The 19,653-nt window shown below is 36.5% G+C and overlaps 1 protein-coding gene across 2 annotated transcripts in view; it reads right to left on the bottom strand.

The window, feature by feature from the left end:
- Positions 1 to 4,118: 4,118 nt before the first annotated feature.
- Positions 4,119 to 19,653, bottom strand: part of FAM171B (family with sequence similarity 171 member B) — a 70,780-nt gene continuing 55,245 nt past the window's right edge. For both annotated transcript variants that reach the window (XM_047773032.1, XM_047773034.1), the window contains 4 exons: positions 14,441 to 14,611; positions 10,277 to 10,393; positions 6,685 to 6,808; positions 4,119 to 6,446 (listed from right to left, as the gene is read on the bottom strand). In XM_047773032.1, the coding sequence (XP_047628988.1) occupies positions 5,171 to 6,446; positions 6,685 to 6,808; positions 10,277 to 10,393; positions 14,441 to 14,611 (1,688 nt within the window). In that variant the 3' untranslated portion in view covers positions 4,119 to 5,170. The remainder of the gene's footprint in view (positions 6,447 to 6,684; positions 6,809 to 10,276; positions 10,394 to 14,440; positions 14,612 to 19,653) is intronic.

Genomic DNA, 19,653 nt, shown 5'->3' with positions numbered 1-19,653 from the left:
TTTAACAAGGTCTACAAGGATTAGAACCAGTCAACATATGAATTATGAAACTTCTAGTTAACCTGAAGAACATAAGAAAAAAAAAAAAAGACTAAATCATATGGGAAATTGGAGTATCCCTAGAGGACTGTGGGATATTACTTACAACCATAACAAGTGTTGGTCTGAAAATCAGGAAAAATAGAGTTCAACCAAGAAAGGTTTTGCCACCAAAGATTTTTAAAAATACCATATACTTATCAACATGTGAACTTTCCCAACAGAAATAGGAAGATATTATTAAAGCAAATAAAGTGGAGAAGAGCATTACTACCATGTTTTGACAAACACCACAGGTAATTTTAAAATGTGACCTTTAAGCTTAGCTATGTTAGAAAGAAAATAGTTATCAAGGAAAAGTTACTTTTTTCCCTAAGATTTTCTCTATATATACTTAATGAAAATGTTTTTCCAACATTTGTAATTGAGTTTATTAATTTTTGGTATTTAACTTTCTAAATTGTGATCAATTTCTAGACAAATTTTCTCTAGTCAGACTCTGAAAATGTTTTTATAAAGAAAATGTAAACCAATGGACAGAAGTCCACAATCTCACAATAAATGGAGGCTCAAAATAAAGGAAAAAAATAAGAAAACACGTCAAGGGAAAACATAGTTATTTTGATGGAGGAAACAAACCCGAATCTAAGACAATAGGGCAGAATTCACAAAAGAAATTAACCCCACAGTTGATTTAGAGAGAGCTTACTGTTAGAATTAAGCTGTCTCACTGTATATCATGACAAACAAATCCACCTATAAAAAAGGCCAAAAGATGATTTTTATGAAGTCTAGATAAAGCAACATTGCCGTACAGTTTAGCATTTTTCCAGCATGTTGTTCAGGGAAAGGATCCCCGATTAGCTGTCACAATTATCAAGTACTGATTGATGAATACTTCTGATAAACTTGTAAAAATACCTCCTAATCCCATCCAACTACCCTTTCCTGTAGTTCCTATATGTCAGTCTTCCCATATTAATTTCCCTTGAGAAAATGTGATGACCAGCTCATGAACATCAATCTATTTGGCAGCTAAATTTCTGATTGTGATTTATTGAAATCTGTTTTCCATTACAACCAGCTCCATGTTGAGTTTGGGTCAGGCATGACTTCCAGGGGCTGCATCTGTTTTCTGTTAAGACTTCAGGCTCTCCTCGATAGAGACAAGGCCCTGACAAAGGTGACTGTAGCCTGGTTTGCATTTGGCAGACATCCAAACAGAAGTAGTTCCTTCAATGCCAGTACTGAGGGTAGTAATCACCATTGTATTTGTGAGTGCATTCAAAGCCCAATTCCCATTAGAAGTGACCAAATGTATTTCTAGTACTATATGCATTTATATGTTGCACAAAATGTCTAAAAACATGGAAACCAGAATACTTATTCTAAAAGATACCCTAAAGCGCCAAAATACAAACTGCATGAACTTAGGCATTATTCAATTAACTGAGCAGAAGGAGATCCACCTCTCAGTAAATAGCCTTTAAGGTTTAATGTCCGAAGAATTTTTTAATAGGGGTTGGGGGGTATTGTATCATTTTCTCAGAATGTAAAACTGCAAATCCCCAAATATCCGATTCTCTTTTTTAAAAGTCTCCTCATTGAATGGAAGGATAACTTGTCTATCATCAGCTTTAATAGCAAAAATGTGAACTTTGGAGAACATGAAATACAAAGAGAAATCAAGTTCATTATATAAACAAAGTGTATTCAAATGTTTATTTTACTACAGGGAGTGTAGTAAAGAAAAAAATCAAGTTATTTACTAGCTTAGGTAACAATTTAGTGAGGAATGTTTCATAGTTTACCCAAAATTAAACAATACATCTAATAAATTTTTATATTTATTTTATTATCCTTAATGAACTATGTTTAACATTTTACAAATCCTCAGATTGTTAACAGTTTTCAGCAGTATATATAGCAGTAATGGCAATAAATACACTGAAATGTGAGATTCCTCTGATGAAAGAATACAAAAGATAGAAACACTTGGGAACAAGAGGGCAAAATGTGAACTCTAGGTCTGAGATGGGAATTAACATAGTCAAGTCTTTACAACACTTGTACATGGAGAAATGAGGAAAACATTCCTTAAAAATGAATACAAAACTTTCGAGCTTCACCTTCCTGCGAAGTTTTGAGGGACATTATTTGATCCACAATCCCTAAAACTATACTATGTACTGATACCAGAGGATTCAGACACAGAAAGTGATCTTAAAATGATTGCCGAAGCAAAGAAGTTCTTTTACTCCTCAACATTTGTGATCTTCATGGTAAACTGTTATTATAAAAGGGTGTAATCCCTATACAACTGCGTGTCATAAAAATGGATTTTATAAATTCAAGATCATATGTATTCAAAAATACATATAGCTGTGCTTTAGTAAACGAATCCATCAATTAGGGATAATTTTGCTTTTAAGATATATCCAAAGTATATACAAAGGATCCACAAATGTTAACAATTTGTGACCAAAATTCTCAAGGTTTTTATTTGCAAAAAACTGTTGGTTTTCAATTTAAAAATTTTAAGAAAGTTGTGAATATTCTAGGTTTATTATCACTTGGGTTAAGAAAAAGTAGATGGCTTCAGCTTTTTAACAGGTGATCTGTGAACTACTCGCAAATGAGAAGTTACACGTTTGATCATTAGAAAAGATAAATTGCCTATACTTCCCAATTGAGAACAGAATGTGCAGTTTATAAAAAAATAAGATTTTATTCTGAAACTAAAAAAAAAAAAGTATTTCTAGAAAAGCCCTTGGGGATACATCTTCTCATTTCCTTTACACAGAATGAGTAAGTGGCATACCTGAATAGGTAAACCCTTATATCAACGTGTATGCCATTACCAAGACAAGACATTAAACATTTTTCAGAGTGGGAAAAAATATACACTTAAAATATTGAAGTGCAACATATTACTATATAGTTTCTAACTTCATTTCAACATAATGTATCATCACTATAAACTGGATTCAAAAAAGAAACGCACTAAAAGAAGTTACTGGCATGCAAAATTCATTGTTCCAACGTGAAACACTAGGTCTATATTTTTTAATAAAAACTGCACATCTGTTTAATTTGGCTAACAGAAAGAAAATGTACACTTACGATGTTATCATATCCTTCTAATAAAGCAAGTCTATATCAAAGGCACTTCAGCAGAGCACTAACTGCTTAACCGTTTCCAAGTCATTTTCATTTATGCCACTTTCAATGCATCTTTCTGTGTAAGAGTAATAAGAAGCTCCAATTTGGACCTTATCACTTCCCCTCCCCAAAAAGTAAATCTAAGTATTACCCAAAACATTTCTCTCTCTCATGGATTGGGGTAAAAGATAGCAAACTTTTGCCTAGGTCATTAAGTTCTTTGGGTTAATACAGAAAGGCAGGAGTGTTATCTGATTGGTTAGATAACTTCAGGAATGGTTACAGGAAAAAACTGGCTGAAGTCTACTATCTTAGGGAAAAAAGCTGTTGTCTTTTATTTTATATCCACCTATAATTTGACTGAAGCTAATGTGGCTAATTTTAGTGCTTTCAAGACTTGTTTATGTACCTTGGGTGTCTATGTTGCTCCCATGTTAATTAGTAGGGTATGAGAAATAAAGCAATTTAGTTTCATTTTTTCCCTCAAGGCAAAAGAGAAGCAGCTTCAGACATCTGCCTTTATGGAAATTTTAAGGAAAATTGGATGACTTGATTTTAATTAACGAAGAGCTTCATTTTCAAGACATGTGAATGGTAATTCAGAGTTGAAGACACTTATAATTAAAAACAGCTGTTGAATGTATTCACACTCAATTCCTTGCTATGATTAAAAGAATATATTACTTCCTAACTTGTAAAAATGTTGTATTTATATAACTTATAGCATTTAAGTGATTTAAATTTTTACTTTTCTCATGAAATTGCAACTGTTTCCCAAACATCTTTTATGAGTATCAACAGAAAAAAAAATATATGGATATATAACTAATATCCTGAAGGTATTTCTGAGTCTCAGGGAAATCGCATTTTTTCTGCTTCACATTTCAGAAAAAATTTGGAATGTTTATTCCCTTTACCTCCACATATTTTAATTTTTTGGTGTTCACAAGAAACTTTCAGTTCATTGATTTTCAAGTTTAATAGCATTTGACTGAATTTTTTAAATAGAAGAACTATCTTAAAACTGATTTTAGCCTACATGTATTAGAGTAAGTCTAAAACTAAAGATTTGGGGGAGAAATGTTTGGGAGTTTTTTTAGACTGGTAAGAAGTTTTCCTTGACAGCTAAGTTCAGTGAAATTTTGGTGGCGGGGGAAGGCGTAAGAAATTTTTAAAAATTCAGTATCAGAGCATTCAATTCTGGTTTCTAAATATAAGGATATGTCTTTATTCTATGAGGTTATTATATCCCAAAACAACCAAGGAGCTGGCATTTCCCTCTCTCACAACCAAGTAGCTTTTTGCCCATCTTATATGAATATGGAATATATTTCTGGGTTGATACAATACACATGTTGTTTATTGGGGGAAAAAATGTGCTTTGGCTTTGAACTCTAGAATAATACCAATCCAGAATATTTATCAAGTTATTTTAAAGTATAGGTAATGGAGAACATAGTAGTGACATTTCATAAGACTATTGATGCCTAAAGAATACAGTTTCATTTTTAAGTGTTTCACAGGGTTAGTCATCAAAGCAGAGGCAACATTTTTGGAAGCAACTTTAGGAGTACACTTTTCACTGTTCTTCAGAGTCGGGGCTAAACTTGCTGACTGAGCAACATTTTCAGATAACAAACATCTTGAGGTTAATTTTACATTTTGCATTCTTGGATACTTTAATTCATTCACCTAAAAATAAATGAAAAGAATAGGCCAGAAAAAGCATTCTTGGTATCTCTCTCTCACTACTGAATTACCATTTTACTATTTACTCTGCTTGAGACATGTCCAGGGACCATGAGATTGCTCAGTCTCAACTTCTCAAGTTCATACTGCAATTTACAACAAGAAGCAAGAATAAACAGCAGGAGACTGCGAAGACACAACCACTCTTGGTGTTAATTTATGGGAAGAAGTGGGCGTTCCTCTCGCTTCCTCCAGATATTAGTCTTGCTGTCTTTTTTGGCTAGCGGTGGTCTGCCCCTCTTTTAGTGGGGGATATGTTGGCTTCAAAATCGTCAACGGTGCTTTTCCTTCCTGGGGACTCTTCCCCGGGGTGCTCCATGATGGCTCCGCTCCCTCCATCTAGGATGTGCCTTAAAGCTGGGTCCTCGGGGGAGCAGACAGTGGTTCCACTCTCACTACTGCTCAGGTCTAAATCTTCTAAGTAAAGGATCTTAGGCTGATGCATGCTTTTGATGAAAGTTTTCTCCCTCTCGAGCTTCCTGCTTGAGTGGTGCTCATTCATGTCCACCCCAGAATCCAGACTCGTGTCATTGCTCTGGGCTCTCTTGCCCTTTTTCAGGTCAATGAAGGAATGCCTCACTTGTGCGACTGGCTTTCCATCAAGAGACACAAACCAGGCTCTGGGATGAGGGGAGGGCTTTCCTTTGGACAGTTCTAGGAGGGTCTGTTCTGAAATTCCTTGAAGCTCTGATGAAAATGGAGTCATGACAACAGCTTCATTTAGTGTTCCAGGAACAGAAACGGATTCTAGTAAGCTGTTTGAATACCGGCTCCAATCTGAAGTTTGGGATGGCAAGCTCTGCTGCCCTTCGAGTGGGATGCTCTCCTCCCTGGCATCTGGCGGCTGTGCATGAGAATGCATTGGCATTTTGGGCAATGTCTGTGTAAAGTTTTCTCTATTTACTGGCTCCATCAATTGGCCATAGACGAGCTGTCCCTTTCTTGGCAAAGTAGCTGACTTAGCGGAATGTAACTGCTCTGGAGTGGAGAAAAGGTCAGATGTTTGAAGGATGGCAATGGGCTGGCTGTAGATGTGCACCAGCTGTTCAGGAAGGTGGGAATGCCCATACACCTCCTCACTACCTGTGAGATACCTCTTTTCCTCCTGAGCATTACCTAGAGATGGAGATAGATTGTTGTTAATATGTTTAGGTTGTTTGGACCCTACATTGGGCTCCAAAGACTGTGTTGTGTTTCTTGAGTAATTATTTTGATTGACTGATAAGAATGAAACATCTTCATTGTAGATTTTTAAATTGTCCCGAGTTTTTACCATGGAAACTCTTTCTTCCACTTCTACCTTGGATGGTTCCTTTTTCTGAGGGCTGTACGAGGAGTTTTTGGCATTGAATAACTGTGACTTGTCCTCGGTTTTTAATGCAACTTTGACTGAACTGATGTGATTTATGTGAGTTGTTGAAGTTGTCTGATCTCTCTTGAGGACCTCAAGTTTAGTGGTATTTCTTTCTCTTTTTTGTGTAGTACCACACTTATCCCTAGAGAAGAAGAGAAGGCAAAAATGTTTAAAACTTACCTAGAAAGTTTTGCTTAAAAAAAACTCTATGTTTATTATATATAGATTAAAAAAATGGATGTATCCCAACAGCATCATTACATATATTTTAAGGATCAAACCATTGATTTCTATAAGTAAACTCTGTAATACACAGAATAACTGACATGATACTATAATCTGATAGGATCTGTGCTCATACACATTAATATTGTTCTTACCTGCAATAACAAAGAAGTACAGCAAAAAATCCAATGACTATGACTACTGTTCCTCCTAATATGGCTGTAAGAAACACTGTGTGGTAGGCAGTTATGTCTTTTGAGTCTCCATTTATACCTGACCCTAAACAGGCCAATATAAAACAAACAAAACAAAGAGAAAATATATTATTTTCAATCAACTTTGTTGTTAAATGAAACTTCAAGGTTACAGAGGAACAGGCATTCCAGTATTGACTGTTCTTTCCTATGTGCTTAAGGGATGATAAAATTGTTTATGATATTGAGTAGGCAACCAAGTACAGCACAGCACAATATGAAATTTCTTCAAACAAGAGAGAGATAAGAGTAACAATTCTATTTGCAGATTCTTATTTAGGATCCGGAGTGACAACAAAGTAATGGTGGGTTATAACTGGGTGAAATTCAACTTCTGCTCCTAAGAATATCTGAATAGGTACTTAAAAAATAGAGTAATGCTAACAATTTTAACTCCACATAATTCCAATGGAACTCACTTTTGGAAATAAGAGCCTGACATTGTTGCATTTGTTCCAATATGTATGACAATACCAAAAAAAAAATGCTTAAAAGAGGTTAGAAAGATAGAAAATTATATTTGAAAATGCATATTTAAAACATTAATAGTACTTGTTTACTAAGTTCTAAACCCAGCCAGCTATTTACCTATAGCAATCTGTGAAAAACTGATTTTCAATTCTTGGGCTTTTATATTTTTTCAAGGAATTCTAGAAAGCTGTTTTAAGATTTTAAAAGCAGATTTAGTATAATACTAACCAAATTATAATTAAAGTAGCCTCAGCACACTGGACACTAACTAGTCCATTATAGGATCAATTTTGATTTTATGATAACACTCATATCCAACTCCCATAATTTAGAAAAAAAGAAAACTAATACTCAGATGGGTAAGTACCTATTTCAAGCTCACCCTGTTGATTACTATCAAGCCAGAACTACAATCAACTCATCCATATTTCTCATATAATGTTCCTTTGAGTGTGCTATGCTTGCAGGATGGACTTTTCAAAAGCATCATTGGAAGGTATCTAATTCAAACTAAATGGGAACTCCCCATTTCTGTTAGTTTGCTGATTCACACAAAATCATTCCCAATATAAGCTAAAACAAAACTTCCACCTTTTTGAGAAAATTATTTCAGCTTTTATAATTCATAGTAATCTTGTATAAATTGGTTGCTTCAGGTATAATTTTTTAGTGGAAAGTACACATCTCTAAAAAAGTCTAGTGTTCTTTAGATTATTTTTATTAGAAATGAAATTAACTTGGATTTAGTTGAAGTATTAAATATTAATTGTTCTTTTTCATCAATATTTTATTGCAGTTGAAAATCTAGGATAATGTCAGACAGCTGGCAAGACCGCATGATATTGTCCACCATGAAAAAGTAATCATCCTCTGTTTCTGAATAAATAACTCGTAAGCACTAGTTAGTTCAAACAAAAACAGAACCATCTCTTGATCATAATGGTTAATAGCTCACATTTCTTCTATTGGAACACTCATTTGGCTTCACTGGAAAAAAATTTTTTGGTACCTTGCGTAGTTTAAAATTCAAAGGTTGTTAAACATAAAATAAAAATATCAAATTATTAAAAATTTTTCAGAAAAAAAGCCTCCAAATTATTAATAGTCAAGCCCTAACAAAGTTAGATGATAGAATGTTACAGAGAAAGGTTATCAAATGCCATCCACATCCTGGAACAGAGTGTGCACTGGGACTGTTCCTGAACAGCATGGAACAACAAGGTTGCAGCTGCCTCACAGCTGGAGGCCAAGACACTAGATAAACCAAAAGAATTATCTCTGACACATGATTAAAGATGAAGGAGTGACATATGCATTTAGCTTTCATACTCTCACCAAATGATACTGAAGGTTTGCTTTTTGTTTTTATAAATACATAAACCCAAAGGTTACAGGAGAATGAGGAAAAAGAAGAAACAAGAGCAACAAGATACTGAAGGCTGGAAAGTTGACTCAACATAGCTGGCAGCAGAGAAAGCCGAGAAGCAACTCAACTGACACCAGCAAATACCCAGAAGGCCTAAAAAGTGGTAGCAGGCCCGTGGTGCAACCAGTCTACACTACGACAGGTTAGACTATTTCTTGAAGAAGCGTTAATGGATGAAATATGCAATGTTTGGGTATTTGGGGAGATTTACACAACTCAAGATGTAGTACTTCTTTTTTTTGTCTTTTTTTGTTGTTGTTGTTGCTATTTCTTGGGCCGCTCCCTCGGCATATGGAGGTTCCCAGGCTAGGGGTCGAATCGGAGCTGTAGCCACCAGCCTACGCCAGAGCCACAGCAACGCAGGATCTGAGCTGAGTCTGCAACCTACACCACAGCTCACGGCAACGCCGGATCGTTAACCCACTGAGCAAGGGCAGGGACCGAACCCGCAACCTCATGGTTCCTAGTCGGATTCGTTAACCACTGCGCCACGACGGGAACTCCCAAGATATAGTATTTCTAAGTACAAATTATGTAGATAATTTTATACCATATTAAATCTAGGAAAAATGAAGTACTCATTTCTCCTATAATATGAATAGGTCACTCGTAGCACAGAAGTTTTTGCCAACCTTCTGGTCATGTCAGGCCAGTTTTCATTTGAGCGATCACTTGCCTTATCTTGGAAACAGTCTGGAGACACCATTATGCAATATCTCTTCCTCCTCCCCACCACACCCCCACCAAGGAGTACGTTCACGACCAAAATCTGGACCAACTAAATTCTTCTCTAGAAAGATTAGAAACAGTGTAAGGAAAAGACTGCAATGGGTTAGACCCAGCTATCCTGAAGCAGCAGTCTTCCAAAGACAGTCAAGTAGGTCTTTTAACTGAACCCTCTAGGATTCCTACCTTTTAGAATTTGGTTCTTTGGGCTTCACTGGAATCCTGCGAACTCCCTATATCCTAATACATTTTTTTAAATTATCCAAATCTGGAGTTCCCATTGTGGCTCAGTGGTTAATGAACCTGAATAGTATCCACGAGGATGCAGGTTCAATCCCTGGCCTTGCTCAGTGGGTTAAGTTTCCAGCATTGCTGTGAACTGTGGTGTAGGTTGCAGATGCAGCTCAGATCCAGCGTTGCTGCTGTGGCTGTGGTGTAGGCTGGCAGCTGTAGCTCTTATTTGACCCCTAGCCTGGGAGCCTCCATATGCCACTGGTGCAGCCCTAAAAAGACAAAAAAAAAAAAATCATCCAAAATCTGTTCTTGTTGTTTGCAACCAAAAGCAATAGCAGATCTGGGTAGAATTTATTCATTTAAATAGTAAACTAAGAAAATTCTTTATCTGGATATTCATACTTCAGATTCATCAGATATTATAGCTATAAAGGACCTCAGAGTTCACAGAACTTAATCTTTCCTTATACACATGGAAAAAATAAAATAAAATAAAGCTGAGATCAAGTGACTAGAAGCTTTTTCCTACAGAAGGTAAGTGGCAATGTTTAGAATTAAATAGCATCTACTAATATCAATTCCAGCATGACTATTTGGATTTTTTTTAATTTACTTTTTGTTTCATTTTTACAATACCTCTAGTTCCTAGAAGTGGAGCTGCTATCCAGTAGCCCAAATGTGGTGCGTCATATGTCCAAATTAAATGATTGTTATTTTCCTTAACCATTCCCCGACCATGATTTACCCAAGCACCTAAAAAAGGAGGAAAGGAAAAATTCTAATCAGTTAGTTTATATATCTTTACTGCTGACAGGAGCCTGCTGATAATCAGGTATATAGTATTTTGCAGAACTTTTTCAAACATTATGAAAACTGTGGCAATATTATCATAATATAGCACATATTGTAATATATAAAATAGAATAAATTGATTTGTTATCTCTAAAGGAAATAAAATCATTACAAATAAACACTAATGATATAGATATATTTAGGGAAATCATGACTCTCCAAATGTCTAAACTGTACATATTGAGATGTCCTAAGGATATGCGTAATTGAATCCAAATTTATCAATAGGTGGTGGTTATTTGTTATGTGTTCTGGGATTATGATTAAGAACATATGTTTTATGGACTTGCTAATTTTTTTATTAAACACTGTTTTGTTCTAGTACTGTTGGCATAAGCTCTTTTATAACTAAATTTTTAAAAATGCTATTCAGATCCAATTAAATGTCATCCATGGAAAACAGAATTCAGTAAAACAACTATCTTTTATGAAGTTCAGCATAACAAAACTAATTATAGGTTTGTTGTATATTCATATTTGGTTCACTGTAATGATGTGTATCTATAACACGTAAGGTATATAAACTTGACAGGAATGAGTCAACCTATTACTTTTTAAATGGTCACATTAAATTAAGCATTACATACGTAACAAATCAATTCAAAAATCCTGTCACTGGAAGGTACATTCAGGAGGAATGATCAGAAAGCAGAACTCAAAGCAGATATTCTCCTTCAGAGTGTTTCAAAATAACTCTCTCATCCAACTAATTAGGAGTTGGGGCCAGAATAAACTGACCTGTTCAAAGTCACACTTCTATACAATTATATTATTAATAACCATTTCTCTCCATGGTACAATGTAGGTCTACAATGTCTTATTTATCACATCACCTAGAATGGGGTAATGCCTATACTGAAGAATCAATAAGATGTAACAAATTGTGAGGACATATTTATATAGTTACACTTTTTTAACCAATTTATGCATTTTATATTTTACTTATTTTCAGAGGGTGTATTATTTTTGTTATTCTTACCAGTTAAGTTATTCTTTTTATTATGCTATATAAAATATTTAATGGTATATAAGGCTTTCTTTATAAATTTTAGTTGCATAATATACACAATTTTAATATAATGCTAATTTTTAAAGAAAAATTGAAATGTAATAGATAATACTAAATGGTAAAGATGAAAGCCATATAAAATGGGATAAAGCATATAATAAATTTCCTATTTGTGTCAGCATATTTTCCATTCCACTTCTCCAGAGGGAGACACTTAATCTGTTTAAGATCCATGATATAATAATCTGTCTGAATGTAATTGTTTTTAAATACATGTATTTTATTCTGTAAAAAAAATATATTCTGTGATAATCTATGTGGGAAAAGAATGTGAAAGGCAATGGATGTATGTACATGTATAACTGAATCTCTTCGTTGTACAGCAGAAATTATCACAATCTTGTAAATCAACTACAATAAGTTTTTTAATAAAAAAAAAAATCACACTTCTAGTGGAGTTCGCGTCATGGTTCAGTGGTTAACGAATCCGACTAAGAACCATGAGGTTGCAGGTTCGATCCCTGGCCTTGCTCAGTGGGTTAAGGATCTGGTGTTGCCGTGAGCTGTGGTGTAGGTTGCAGACGTGGTTCAGATCCCAAGTTGCTATGGCTCTGGTGTAGGCCAGCAGCTACAGCTCCGATTAGACCCCTAGCCTGGGAATTTCCATATGCCAAAGGAGCGGCCCTCGTAAAAGCAAAAAGACCAAAAAAAAAAAAAAAAATCACAATTCTGGTAAGTAGACCAAAATCCAGGTTAATCCAATGATTTACAATAGTATATTACTGTGGTATTATGATTTGTAATAAGAAATGTATATATCTGTTTGGTCTTAATCTCCAGTCCTGACACAGAACTCCTAAAACCTTGGAATTTCCCATGTGATAAGATCCATAAAGGTGGAAAGAGCCTCTTTTGTTCTTTATAACCAGCCTCCTTCAACCACATCTGAGTTTATGTTAATGAGGTGAATTTTGGTAAGTCCCTGTGGGTAGGAATAGGGGGCTGGTTGCCAGGGGAACCAATCACATGATTAGAGGGTTAGACTAATTTTAACACCAGTTGAGTGTCCTAAAATTACTGCCCTCAACACACATCTCTAGAGAAGGGAGAGGGGCTGGGGTTTGAACTCAGTCACCAGTGCTCCATGGTTTAATCATGCATGCCTATATAATGACGCCTCCATAAAAATGCCTGAAATACAGGGTTCAGAGAGCAGAGGTGGTGAACATGTGGAGGTGCTTGGAGAGTGATGCATGCAAAAGAGAGAACCTCCATGGAAGAAGCTTCACGCCCCTTCTCCCATACCTTGCCCTATGCATTCTCTTCCATCTGGCTATTACTAAGTTGTGTCCTTTTATAATAAACCAATCATCTAGTAAGTAAACTGTTTTCCTGTGAGCTGTTCTATCAAATTATCCAACTGGAGGAGAGAGTCATGCCAACCTCCAATTTACATACAGTCAGGCAGAAGTATGGATGGACTTGAAGCTGGCCTCTTGAGTTGGAGGCATGAGAGATGTGGTCTTGTAAGACACAGCCCTTAACCCATGGGATCTGACACTAACTCCAGGTAGAAAGTATCTAAATTGAATGAAATTTTAGGATGCTCAACTGGTGTAGAAATCCTGCTTGGCACAAGAAAAACACCCCACATTTGGTGATCAGAAGTAAAAGTTCTGAGTATAGAAGAGCATTGAGAAATAAGAGTTTGTCTTATATAGTTTCTAGACTTTCTTAAGCATAATATATCTATGCTTTTACCTGCTACGGTGAACATGTGTTTGCCTGTGCCTCACTACCTACCCTTCCAGTTACAGCAACACCTTATTCCAAATCTCCTTTGAGGATCCCTAGTCTCAGTCCAAATGATTCGTTTAGGGCTCCAACCCCAGGCCCATCATCTGACTTAAGCCTAAGTAAATCTGTGCATTCTATTTGCAGGCCACCACGACTGATTCCAAGATTTGCATTCAATCCCATTCTACAAATGCAGTGAATCCAAGGGTTTGTTTAATAGCTACTAGGAAAAGAACTCTCTCCATTGGACTTCAACCTGGGTAACATATAATATTAGAGCATCTATGACTTTTTGCCACTTAGAAGGGAAATCCTATCCCAGAAATTTATGTTACTGACGAAAGAAAAAGATGAGATCAGAGAGAAGGAGAGAAATTCAAGTCCTAAGAAGCTGTCTAAGCTGTGTATCATGGCACTCAAAACAGTTCTACCCCTGGACTATACAGCTGTGGACTGATCTTTTTGTTTTGTTTTGTTTGCTAAAGACTCAAAACTTTACTTACATGGAAACAAACAAACAAACAAACAAACAAAAACAAGAAAAGCAAAAGAGAATAAAATCACATCAAGCTGCTAATGAGGAGGCTAAACTCAACAAAGATTTTTTTTGGAAAATAATCACTGTGTGTATAAATACGTTTTCATGATGTTAGCATACATTTCTCAATTCCTTTAACCAAGTTTTTAGATATGTCATATTGCCTTAAAAGAAAACAACCCCATAAGACCAGAATTTAAAAAATAAATTTTATTTCTGCTCAAAATGTTAGGGGATATAAAAAAATAGGAATGTGAATAATGCTATTTTAAAATATTGACAAATAATGCTATTTTAAAATATTGACATTATTTCCCTCACAGTTGTATCTTAATCAAAATGGGGCCAATCCTGGTCATTGACAAAGTGCTTAAAATAATATTATTGACTTAATGCTCTACTAAAGATAAAACATTCAAATATAAAATATTTTAGTGTTTTAAATAAGGCATATTCAATTTTGGCATTCTTTATAAAAACAGATTTTTGTCAGTTATACCTCAATAAAGCTGAAAGTTTTAATAAATATAGAAATTTCTAAGATAAAACTTTAAAATATTCAAAAAAATAAAATATTCAGAATATTTTCACTTAGCTCACATACCTGTGTTCATATCAAATGTCCAGGCAGGTATATGGTCCCCTGCACTTATATCATTTGTATGTAGAAGGGGGAGAGAAACTTGAATAGAGCCATCAACCTTTAATTCTCTTCCTCCAGAATATATTTTCACACATATTGCAGCAAGAGGAGTCAATTCAATGCTTTCGAAACCTAAAAAAAAAAGGGGGGGGGATTAAAATCATATGTTAAATATGGGTTGTAGTTATATTAATAATACAGGTTATAGTCCTATATTAATACAAACTAATATGGGCCTAATATATCTGGTTCTTCTATTTCACCCAGGGTAATCCATTTTAATATCAAACAGACACTAGATTCTAATTAAGGATTTTTTTTTTTTTGCTTTTTAGGGCTGCACCCATGGCATATGTAAGTTCCCAGGGTAGGGGTTCAAATCGCAGCTACAGCTGCAGGCCTATGCCCAACCACAGCAATGCAGGATCCAAGCCTCATCTGTGACCTGCACCATAGTTCACGGCAATGCAGGATCCCCAACCAAATGAGCAAGGTCAGGGATGGAACTGGCATCCTCATGGATACTAGTTGGATTTATTTCTGCTGCACCACATTAGGAACTCCCTAATGAAGGATTTTTAAACTATAAATGTTTTTTAAAAAATCTACAGAACTAATAGGAAGAGGGATTCCAGACAAGATGGCAGAGCAGAAAGACTCAAGCTTACCTCTTCTCATGAAAACACCAAATTACAACTTACTGCTAAACAACCATCAACAAAATAGACTGGAAGCTACCAAAAAAGATATCCTACACCCAAAACAAAGCAGCAGCCACAATGAGATGGTAGGAGGGGTGCTTCTATGATACAAGTAATTCCATACCTGCTGGTAGGCAACCCACAAACTGAACAATAACCATATTGCAGAAGCTCTATCACAAGAGTGAGAGTTCTGAACCCCACATCAGAACTGGTTCCCCAGTCTGGGAGTCTGGCATTGGGAGGAGAAGCCACCAGAGCATTTGGCACTGAAGGCCAATGTGGCTTGAGCGCAAGAGCTCCACAGGACTGGGGGAAACAGACTCCACTCTTAGAGGGCACACACAGGGTTTCATGTGCACTGGGTCCCAGGGCAAAGCCTAAGAATCTGAGTCAGATCTACCTGTGGGTCTTAAAGGGTCTCCTGGGAAATCAGGGATCAGCTGTGGCTCACTGTGTGGGCAAGACATTGGAGGTGGACATCCCAGGGAATAATCATCACCATGTGTCTCCCCTGGAGGCTGCCATTTTGGAATAATCTGGCCCCACCCATCAGGGCTGAGAAGTCCCAGGCTGAACAACAAAAAGGGTGGGAATATAGCCCCACCCATCAGCAAATAGGCTGCCTAAAGTCCTCTCAGGCATTAGCCACCTCTAATCACACCCAGAAACAAAGCCCCACCTGCCAGTGGGCAGGTACCAGTCCTTCCCATTAGGAAGCCTGATATCAGTCCCTGTTTCAACTTCACCCACAAGGGAGAAGACACAGGAAGCAAGAGAGGCTACAACCCTGTAGCCTGGAAAAAGGGGACCACCCAGAAAGCTACATAAAATGAAAGCTAGAGAAAATGAAACAGCAGAGATACATGAGCCAGGCCAGGGAACAAGACAAAACCCCAGAAGGACAGTTAAGTAAAGTGGAGATAAGCAATCTCCATGAAAAAGACTTCAGAGTAATGATAATAAGGATGACCCAAGATATCGGGGGTGGTGGTGGTGGGGAACTGGAGGCAAAAATCAATAAATTACACCAAAAAATTAAGAAATAAAAGATTTAAAGATTAAACAAGGAGAGATGAACAACACAATAACCAAAATGAAAAATTCACTAGAAGGAACCAACGGCACAACACAGAAGGCAGAAGATCCAATAAATGAGGTGGAAGATAGACTGGTGAAAATCACTGATACAGAACAGAAGTAAAAAGAATGAAAAGAAACGAGGACAACTGAAGAGAATTCTGGAACATTAAGCACACCAACATTTGCATTATAGGGGTGCCAAAGGAGAAGAGAGAGAGAAAGAGCTGGGGGAAAACATCTGAAGAGATAACAGCCGAAAACTTCCCTAACATGGGAAAGGAATCACTCAAGTCTAGGAAGCACAATGAATACCATATAGAATACACCCAAGGAGGAACACCCTGAGACACACATTAATCAAACTGACCAAAATTAAAGACAAAGAAAAAATATTGATACATCTAAAGAAAAGCAACAAATAACATAAAGAGAACCCAAATAAAGTTATCAGTTGATTTTTCCTGCAGAAACTCTGCAGGTCAGAAGGGAGTGGTATGATATAATCAGTGTGATGAAAGGAAAAAAGCCCCAACTAAGACTACTCTACCCAGCAAGGCTCTCATCCAGATTTGAAGGAGAAATCAAAAACCTTACAGACAAGCAGAAGCTAAGAGAATTTAGCACCACCAAACCAGCTTTACACAAAATACTAAAAGAACTTCTCTAAACAGAAAAAGCCACAACTAGAAACAATAAAATTACAAATGAGAAGGCTCATTGGTAAAGGTAAACACACAGTAAAAGTAGGAAATCATCTGCACACAAACATGATATCAAAACCAGCAATCATGAGAAGAGGAGAGTACAAATGCAGGATACTGAATAAGCATTTGCAACTAAGAGATCAGGAACTGAAAATAATCTTATATACTTCTATATCAAAACCTCATGGAACTGCAAACCAAAAATCCTACAGATATACACAAAAATAAGAAAAAACAAACCAAACAACACTATAGTCATCAAATCACAAGAGAAGAAAAAGTCCAACAAAAACAAATCCAAAACAATTAACAAAATGGCAATAAGAACATGGCATCTTAAATGTAAACTCACTTAATACTCCAACCAAAAGACACAGACTGGCTGAATGTATGCAAAAGCAAGACCCACATATGTGCTGTCTAGGAGACCCACTTCAGTTCTAGGGACACATACCGAAAAGTGAGAGGATGGAAAAAGATATTCCATGCAAGTGGAAATCAAAAGAAAGCTAGAGTAGCAATACTCATATCAGACAAGACAGACGTTAAAATAATGTTACAAGAGACAAAGGAGGACAATACCTAATGATCAAATAATCAATTCAAGATGAAGATGTAACAACTGTAAATATATATGCACCCAACATGGGATCACCTCAATAATATAAGGCCACTGTTACAGCCCTAAAAGGAGAAATTGACAATAACACAGTAATAGTAGGGGATTTTAACACCCCACTTAACAGCAATGGACAGCTCATCCAGGCAGAAAATCAACAAAGCAACACATGCCTTAAATGGTTCATTAGACCAGATGGACTTAGACATTTACTTATAGAGCATTCCATCCAAAAGCAGCAGAATACACATTTTTTTCAAGGGCACACAGAACCATAGAATCTGGGCCACAAATCAAGGCTCAATAAATTTAATAAACTGAAATCATATCAAGCATCTTTTCTGACCACAACAGTAAGACTAGAAATCAACTATAAGAAAAAAAGTGCAAAAAAAACCCACAAACTCATGTGGATCAACTATGCTTCAATAGAACTTTTAAAACTGAAAGAAGAAAAACAAAAAACAAAAAACAAAAAAAACTGGGGGAATTCCCATTGTGGCTCAATTGTAATGAACCTTACCTCAACAGTAATGACTAGTATCCATGAGGATGTGGGTTTGATTCCTGGCCTTGCTCAGGGGATTAATGATCCAGCATTGCAGTGAGCTGTGGTGTACGTTACAGATGTGGCTCAGATCCCACCTTGCTGTGGCTATGGTGTAGGCTGGTCAGCTGCTGCTCCAATTCAACCCCTAGCCTGGGCACCTCCATATGCAGGAGGTGAGGACAAAAAAACAAAAAACAAAAAAATAATTAAAATGAAAGAAATTAATTTAAAAAAAATAAAAACAAACCAATAGGAAGGCTGCCTCTTGGAGGAAGAGACATTTGAGCTGTGGCCAAATGATAAAGTGTCATCCATGCAGAGAACTCAGAGAAGAGCTTTCCAGGCAGAAGAAACAAGCACAAAACCCCCAAATCAGAAGTGCTATTGGCATGTGTAAAATAGAAAAGACTGGAAGGCAGAAAGGGCTAGAAATAGCATAGGCCTTGGAGGCCATGGAAAGGAATTATTGTTGTTACCACGGAAGCTGGTATGTATCTTCAGTTATCAGGGCAACCACTGGTTAACTGAAAATTTTCTGTTAAATATAAGAGAATAAACTTTATGAAACATGAACTATGGTACCCTTAAGTGTAGAGGAATGCTGGAGAGCAGAGCACATTATGACTCCTTCCCACTGAATCTAATGACTCTTGTTCATAAAAACCCTCCAGTGCAACATGAACTTCATTTGTGATAGTGTATGTTGGTACCATTCTTGTAATGCTTTTATTTTGAGCATCCTATAACTTAGAGATGGAATACTTTGGCAGGTGTCTTAAATTGGCTCCTTCAAGACACAGATCCTGAAATAACAATTTGGGAGGAAGTACCCCTCACTGAGGGAATGGAAGAGTAATACCGAAGAAGGAAGGAAGCCAAAACAGGATGTGTTAATGAAAAGGTATGTACACTTTCATGTACTCTTTATCTGTCACTGGTTGAGAACCTGCCCACTGTGAGAGCCAAGTCTTCTTCATGGACCAGGGAATGCCCTCAGGCAGAGTCACAGATGTATGCAATAGGAAACATAGGCTTGTAATAGAAGAAAGCGTCATCTGCCTGGAGCAGCAACAGTATCAGCTACAGCAAGTTTAAAAAAACAACTAAACAACCTATATGCATATGATTCTAATTTCTGACTATGCCTCAAATGATCAGGACCAAAAATTTGATTCAAGTTAGACCATAGAAATTATATATGGTCCAAGGTGCTTTTAAAAGCAGGAATTTGTTAGCTGCAACAAGTGGTAGAAATGTTGGAACAAGTGTAGATATACAGAGCATAGATAACTGATTTATAGGGATTATTCATAAATTAATTATTAAACACAAGGTAAAATTCTGGCGTTCCCATTGTGGCACAGCAGAAATGAATCTGACTAGTAACCATGAGGTTGAGGTTGAGGGTTTGATCCCCGGCCTCACTCGGTGGGTTAAGGATCTGGTGTTGCTGTGAGCTGTGGTGTAGGTCACAGACGCAGCTCAGATTCTGTGTTGCTGTGGCAGAGGCCTATGGC

Source organism: Phacochoerus africanus, chromosome 3 (assembly GCF_016906955.1).
Source record: "Phacochoerus africanus isolate WHEZ1 chromosome 3, ROS_Pafr_v1, whole genome shotgun sequence".
NCBI lineage: Eukaryota > Metazoa > Chordata > Mammalia > Artiodactyla > Suidae > Phacochoerus > Phacochoerus africanus.
Note: the sequence above shows the minus strand (reverse complement) of the source record. Positions and strands in the feature narration are given on the sequence as shown.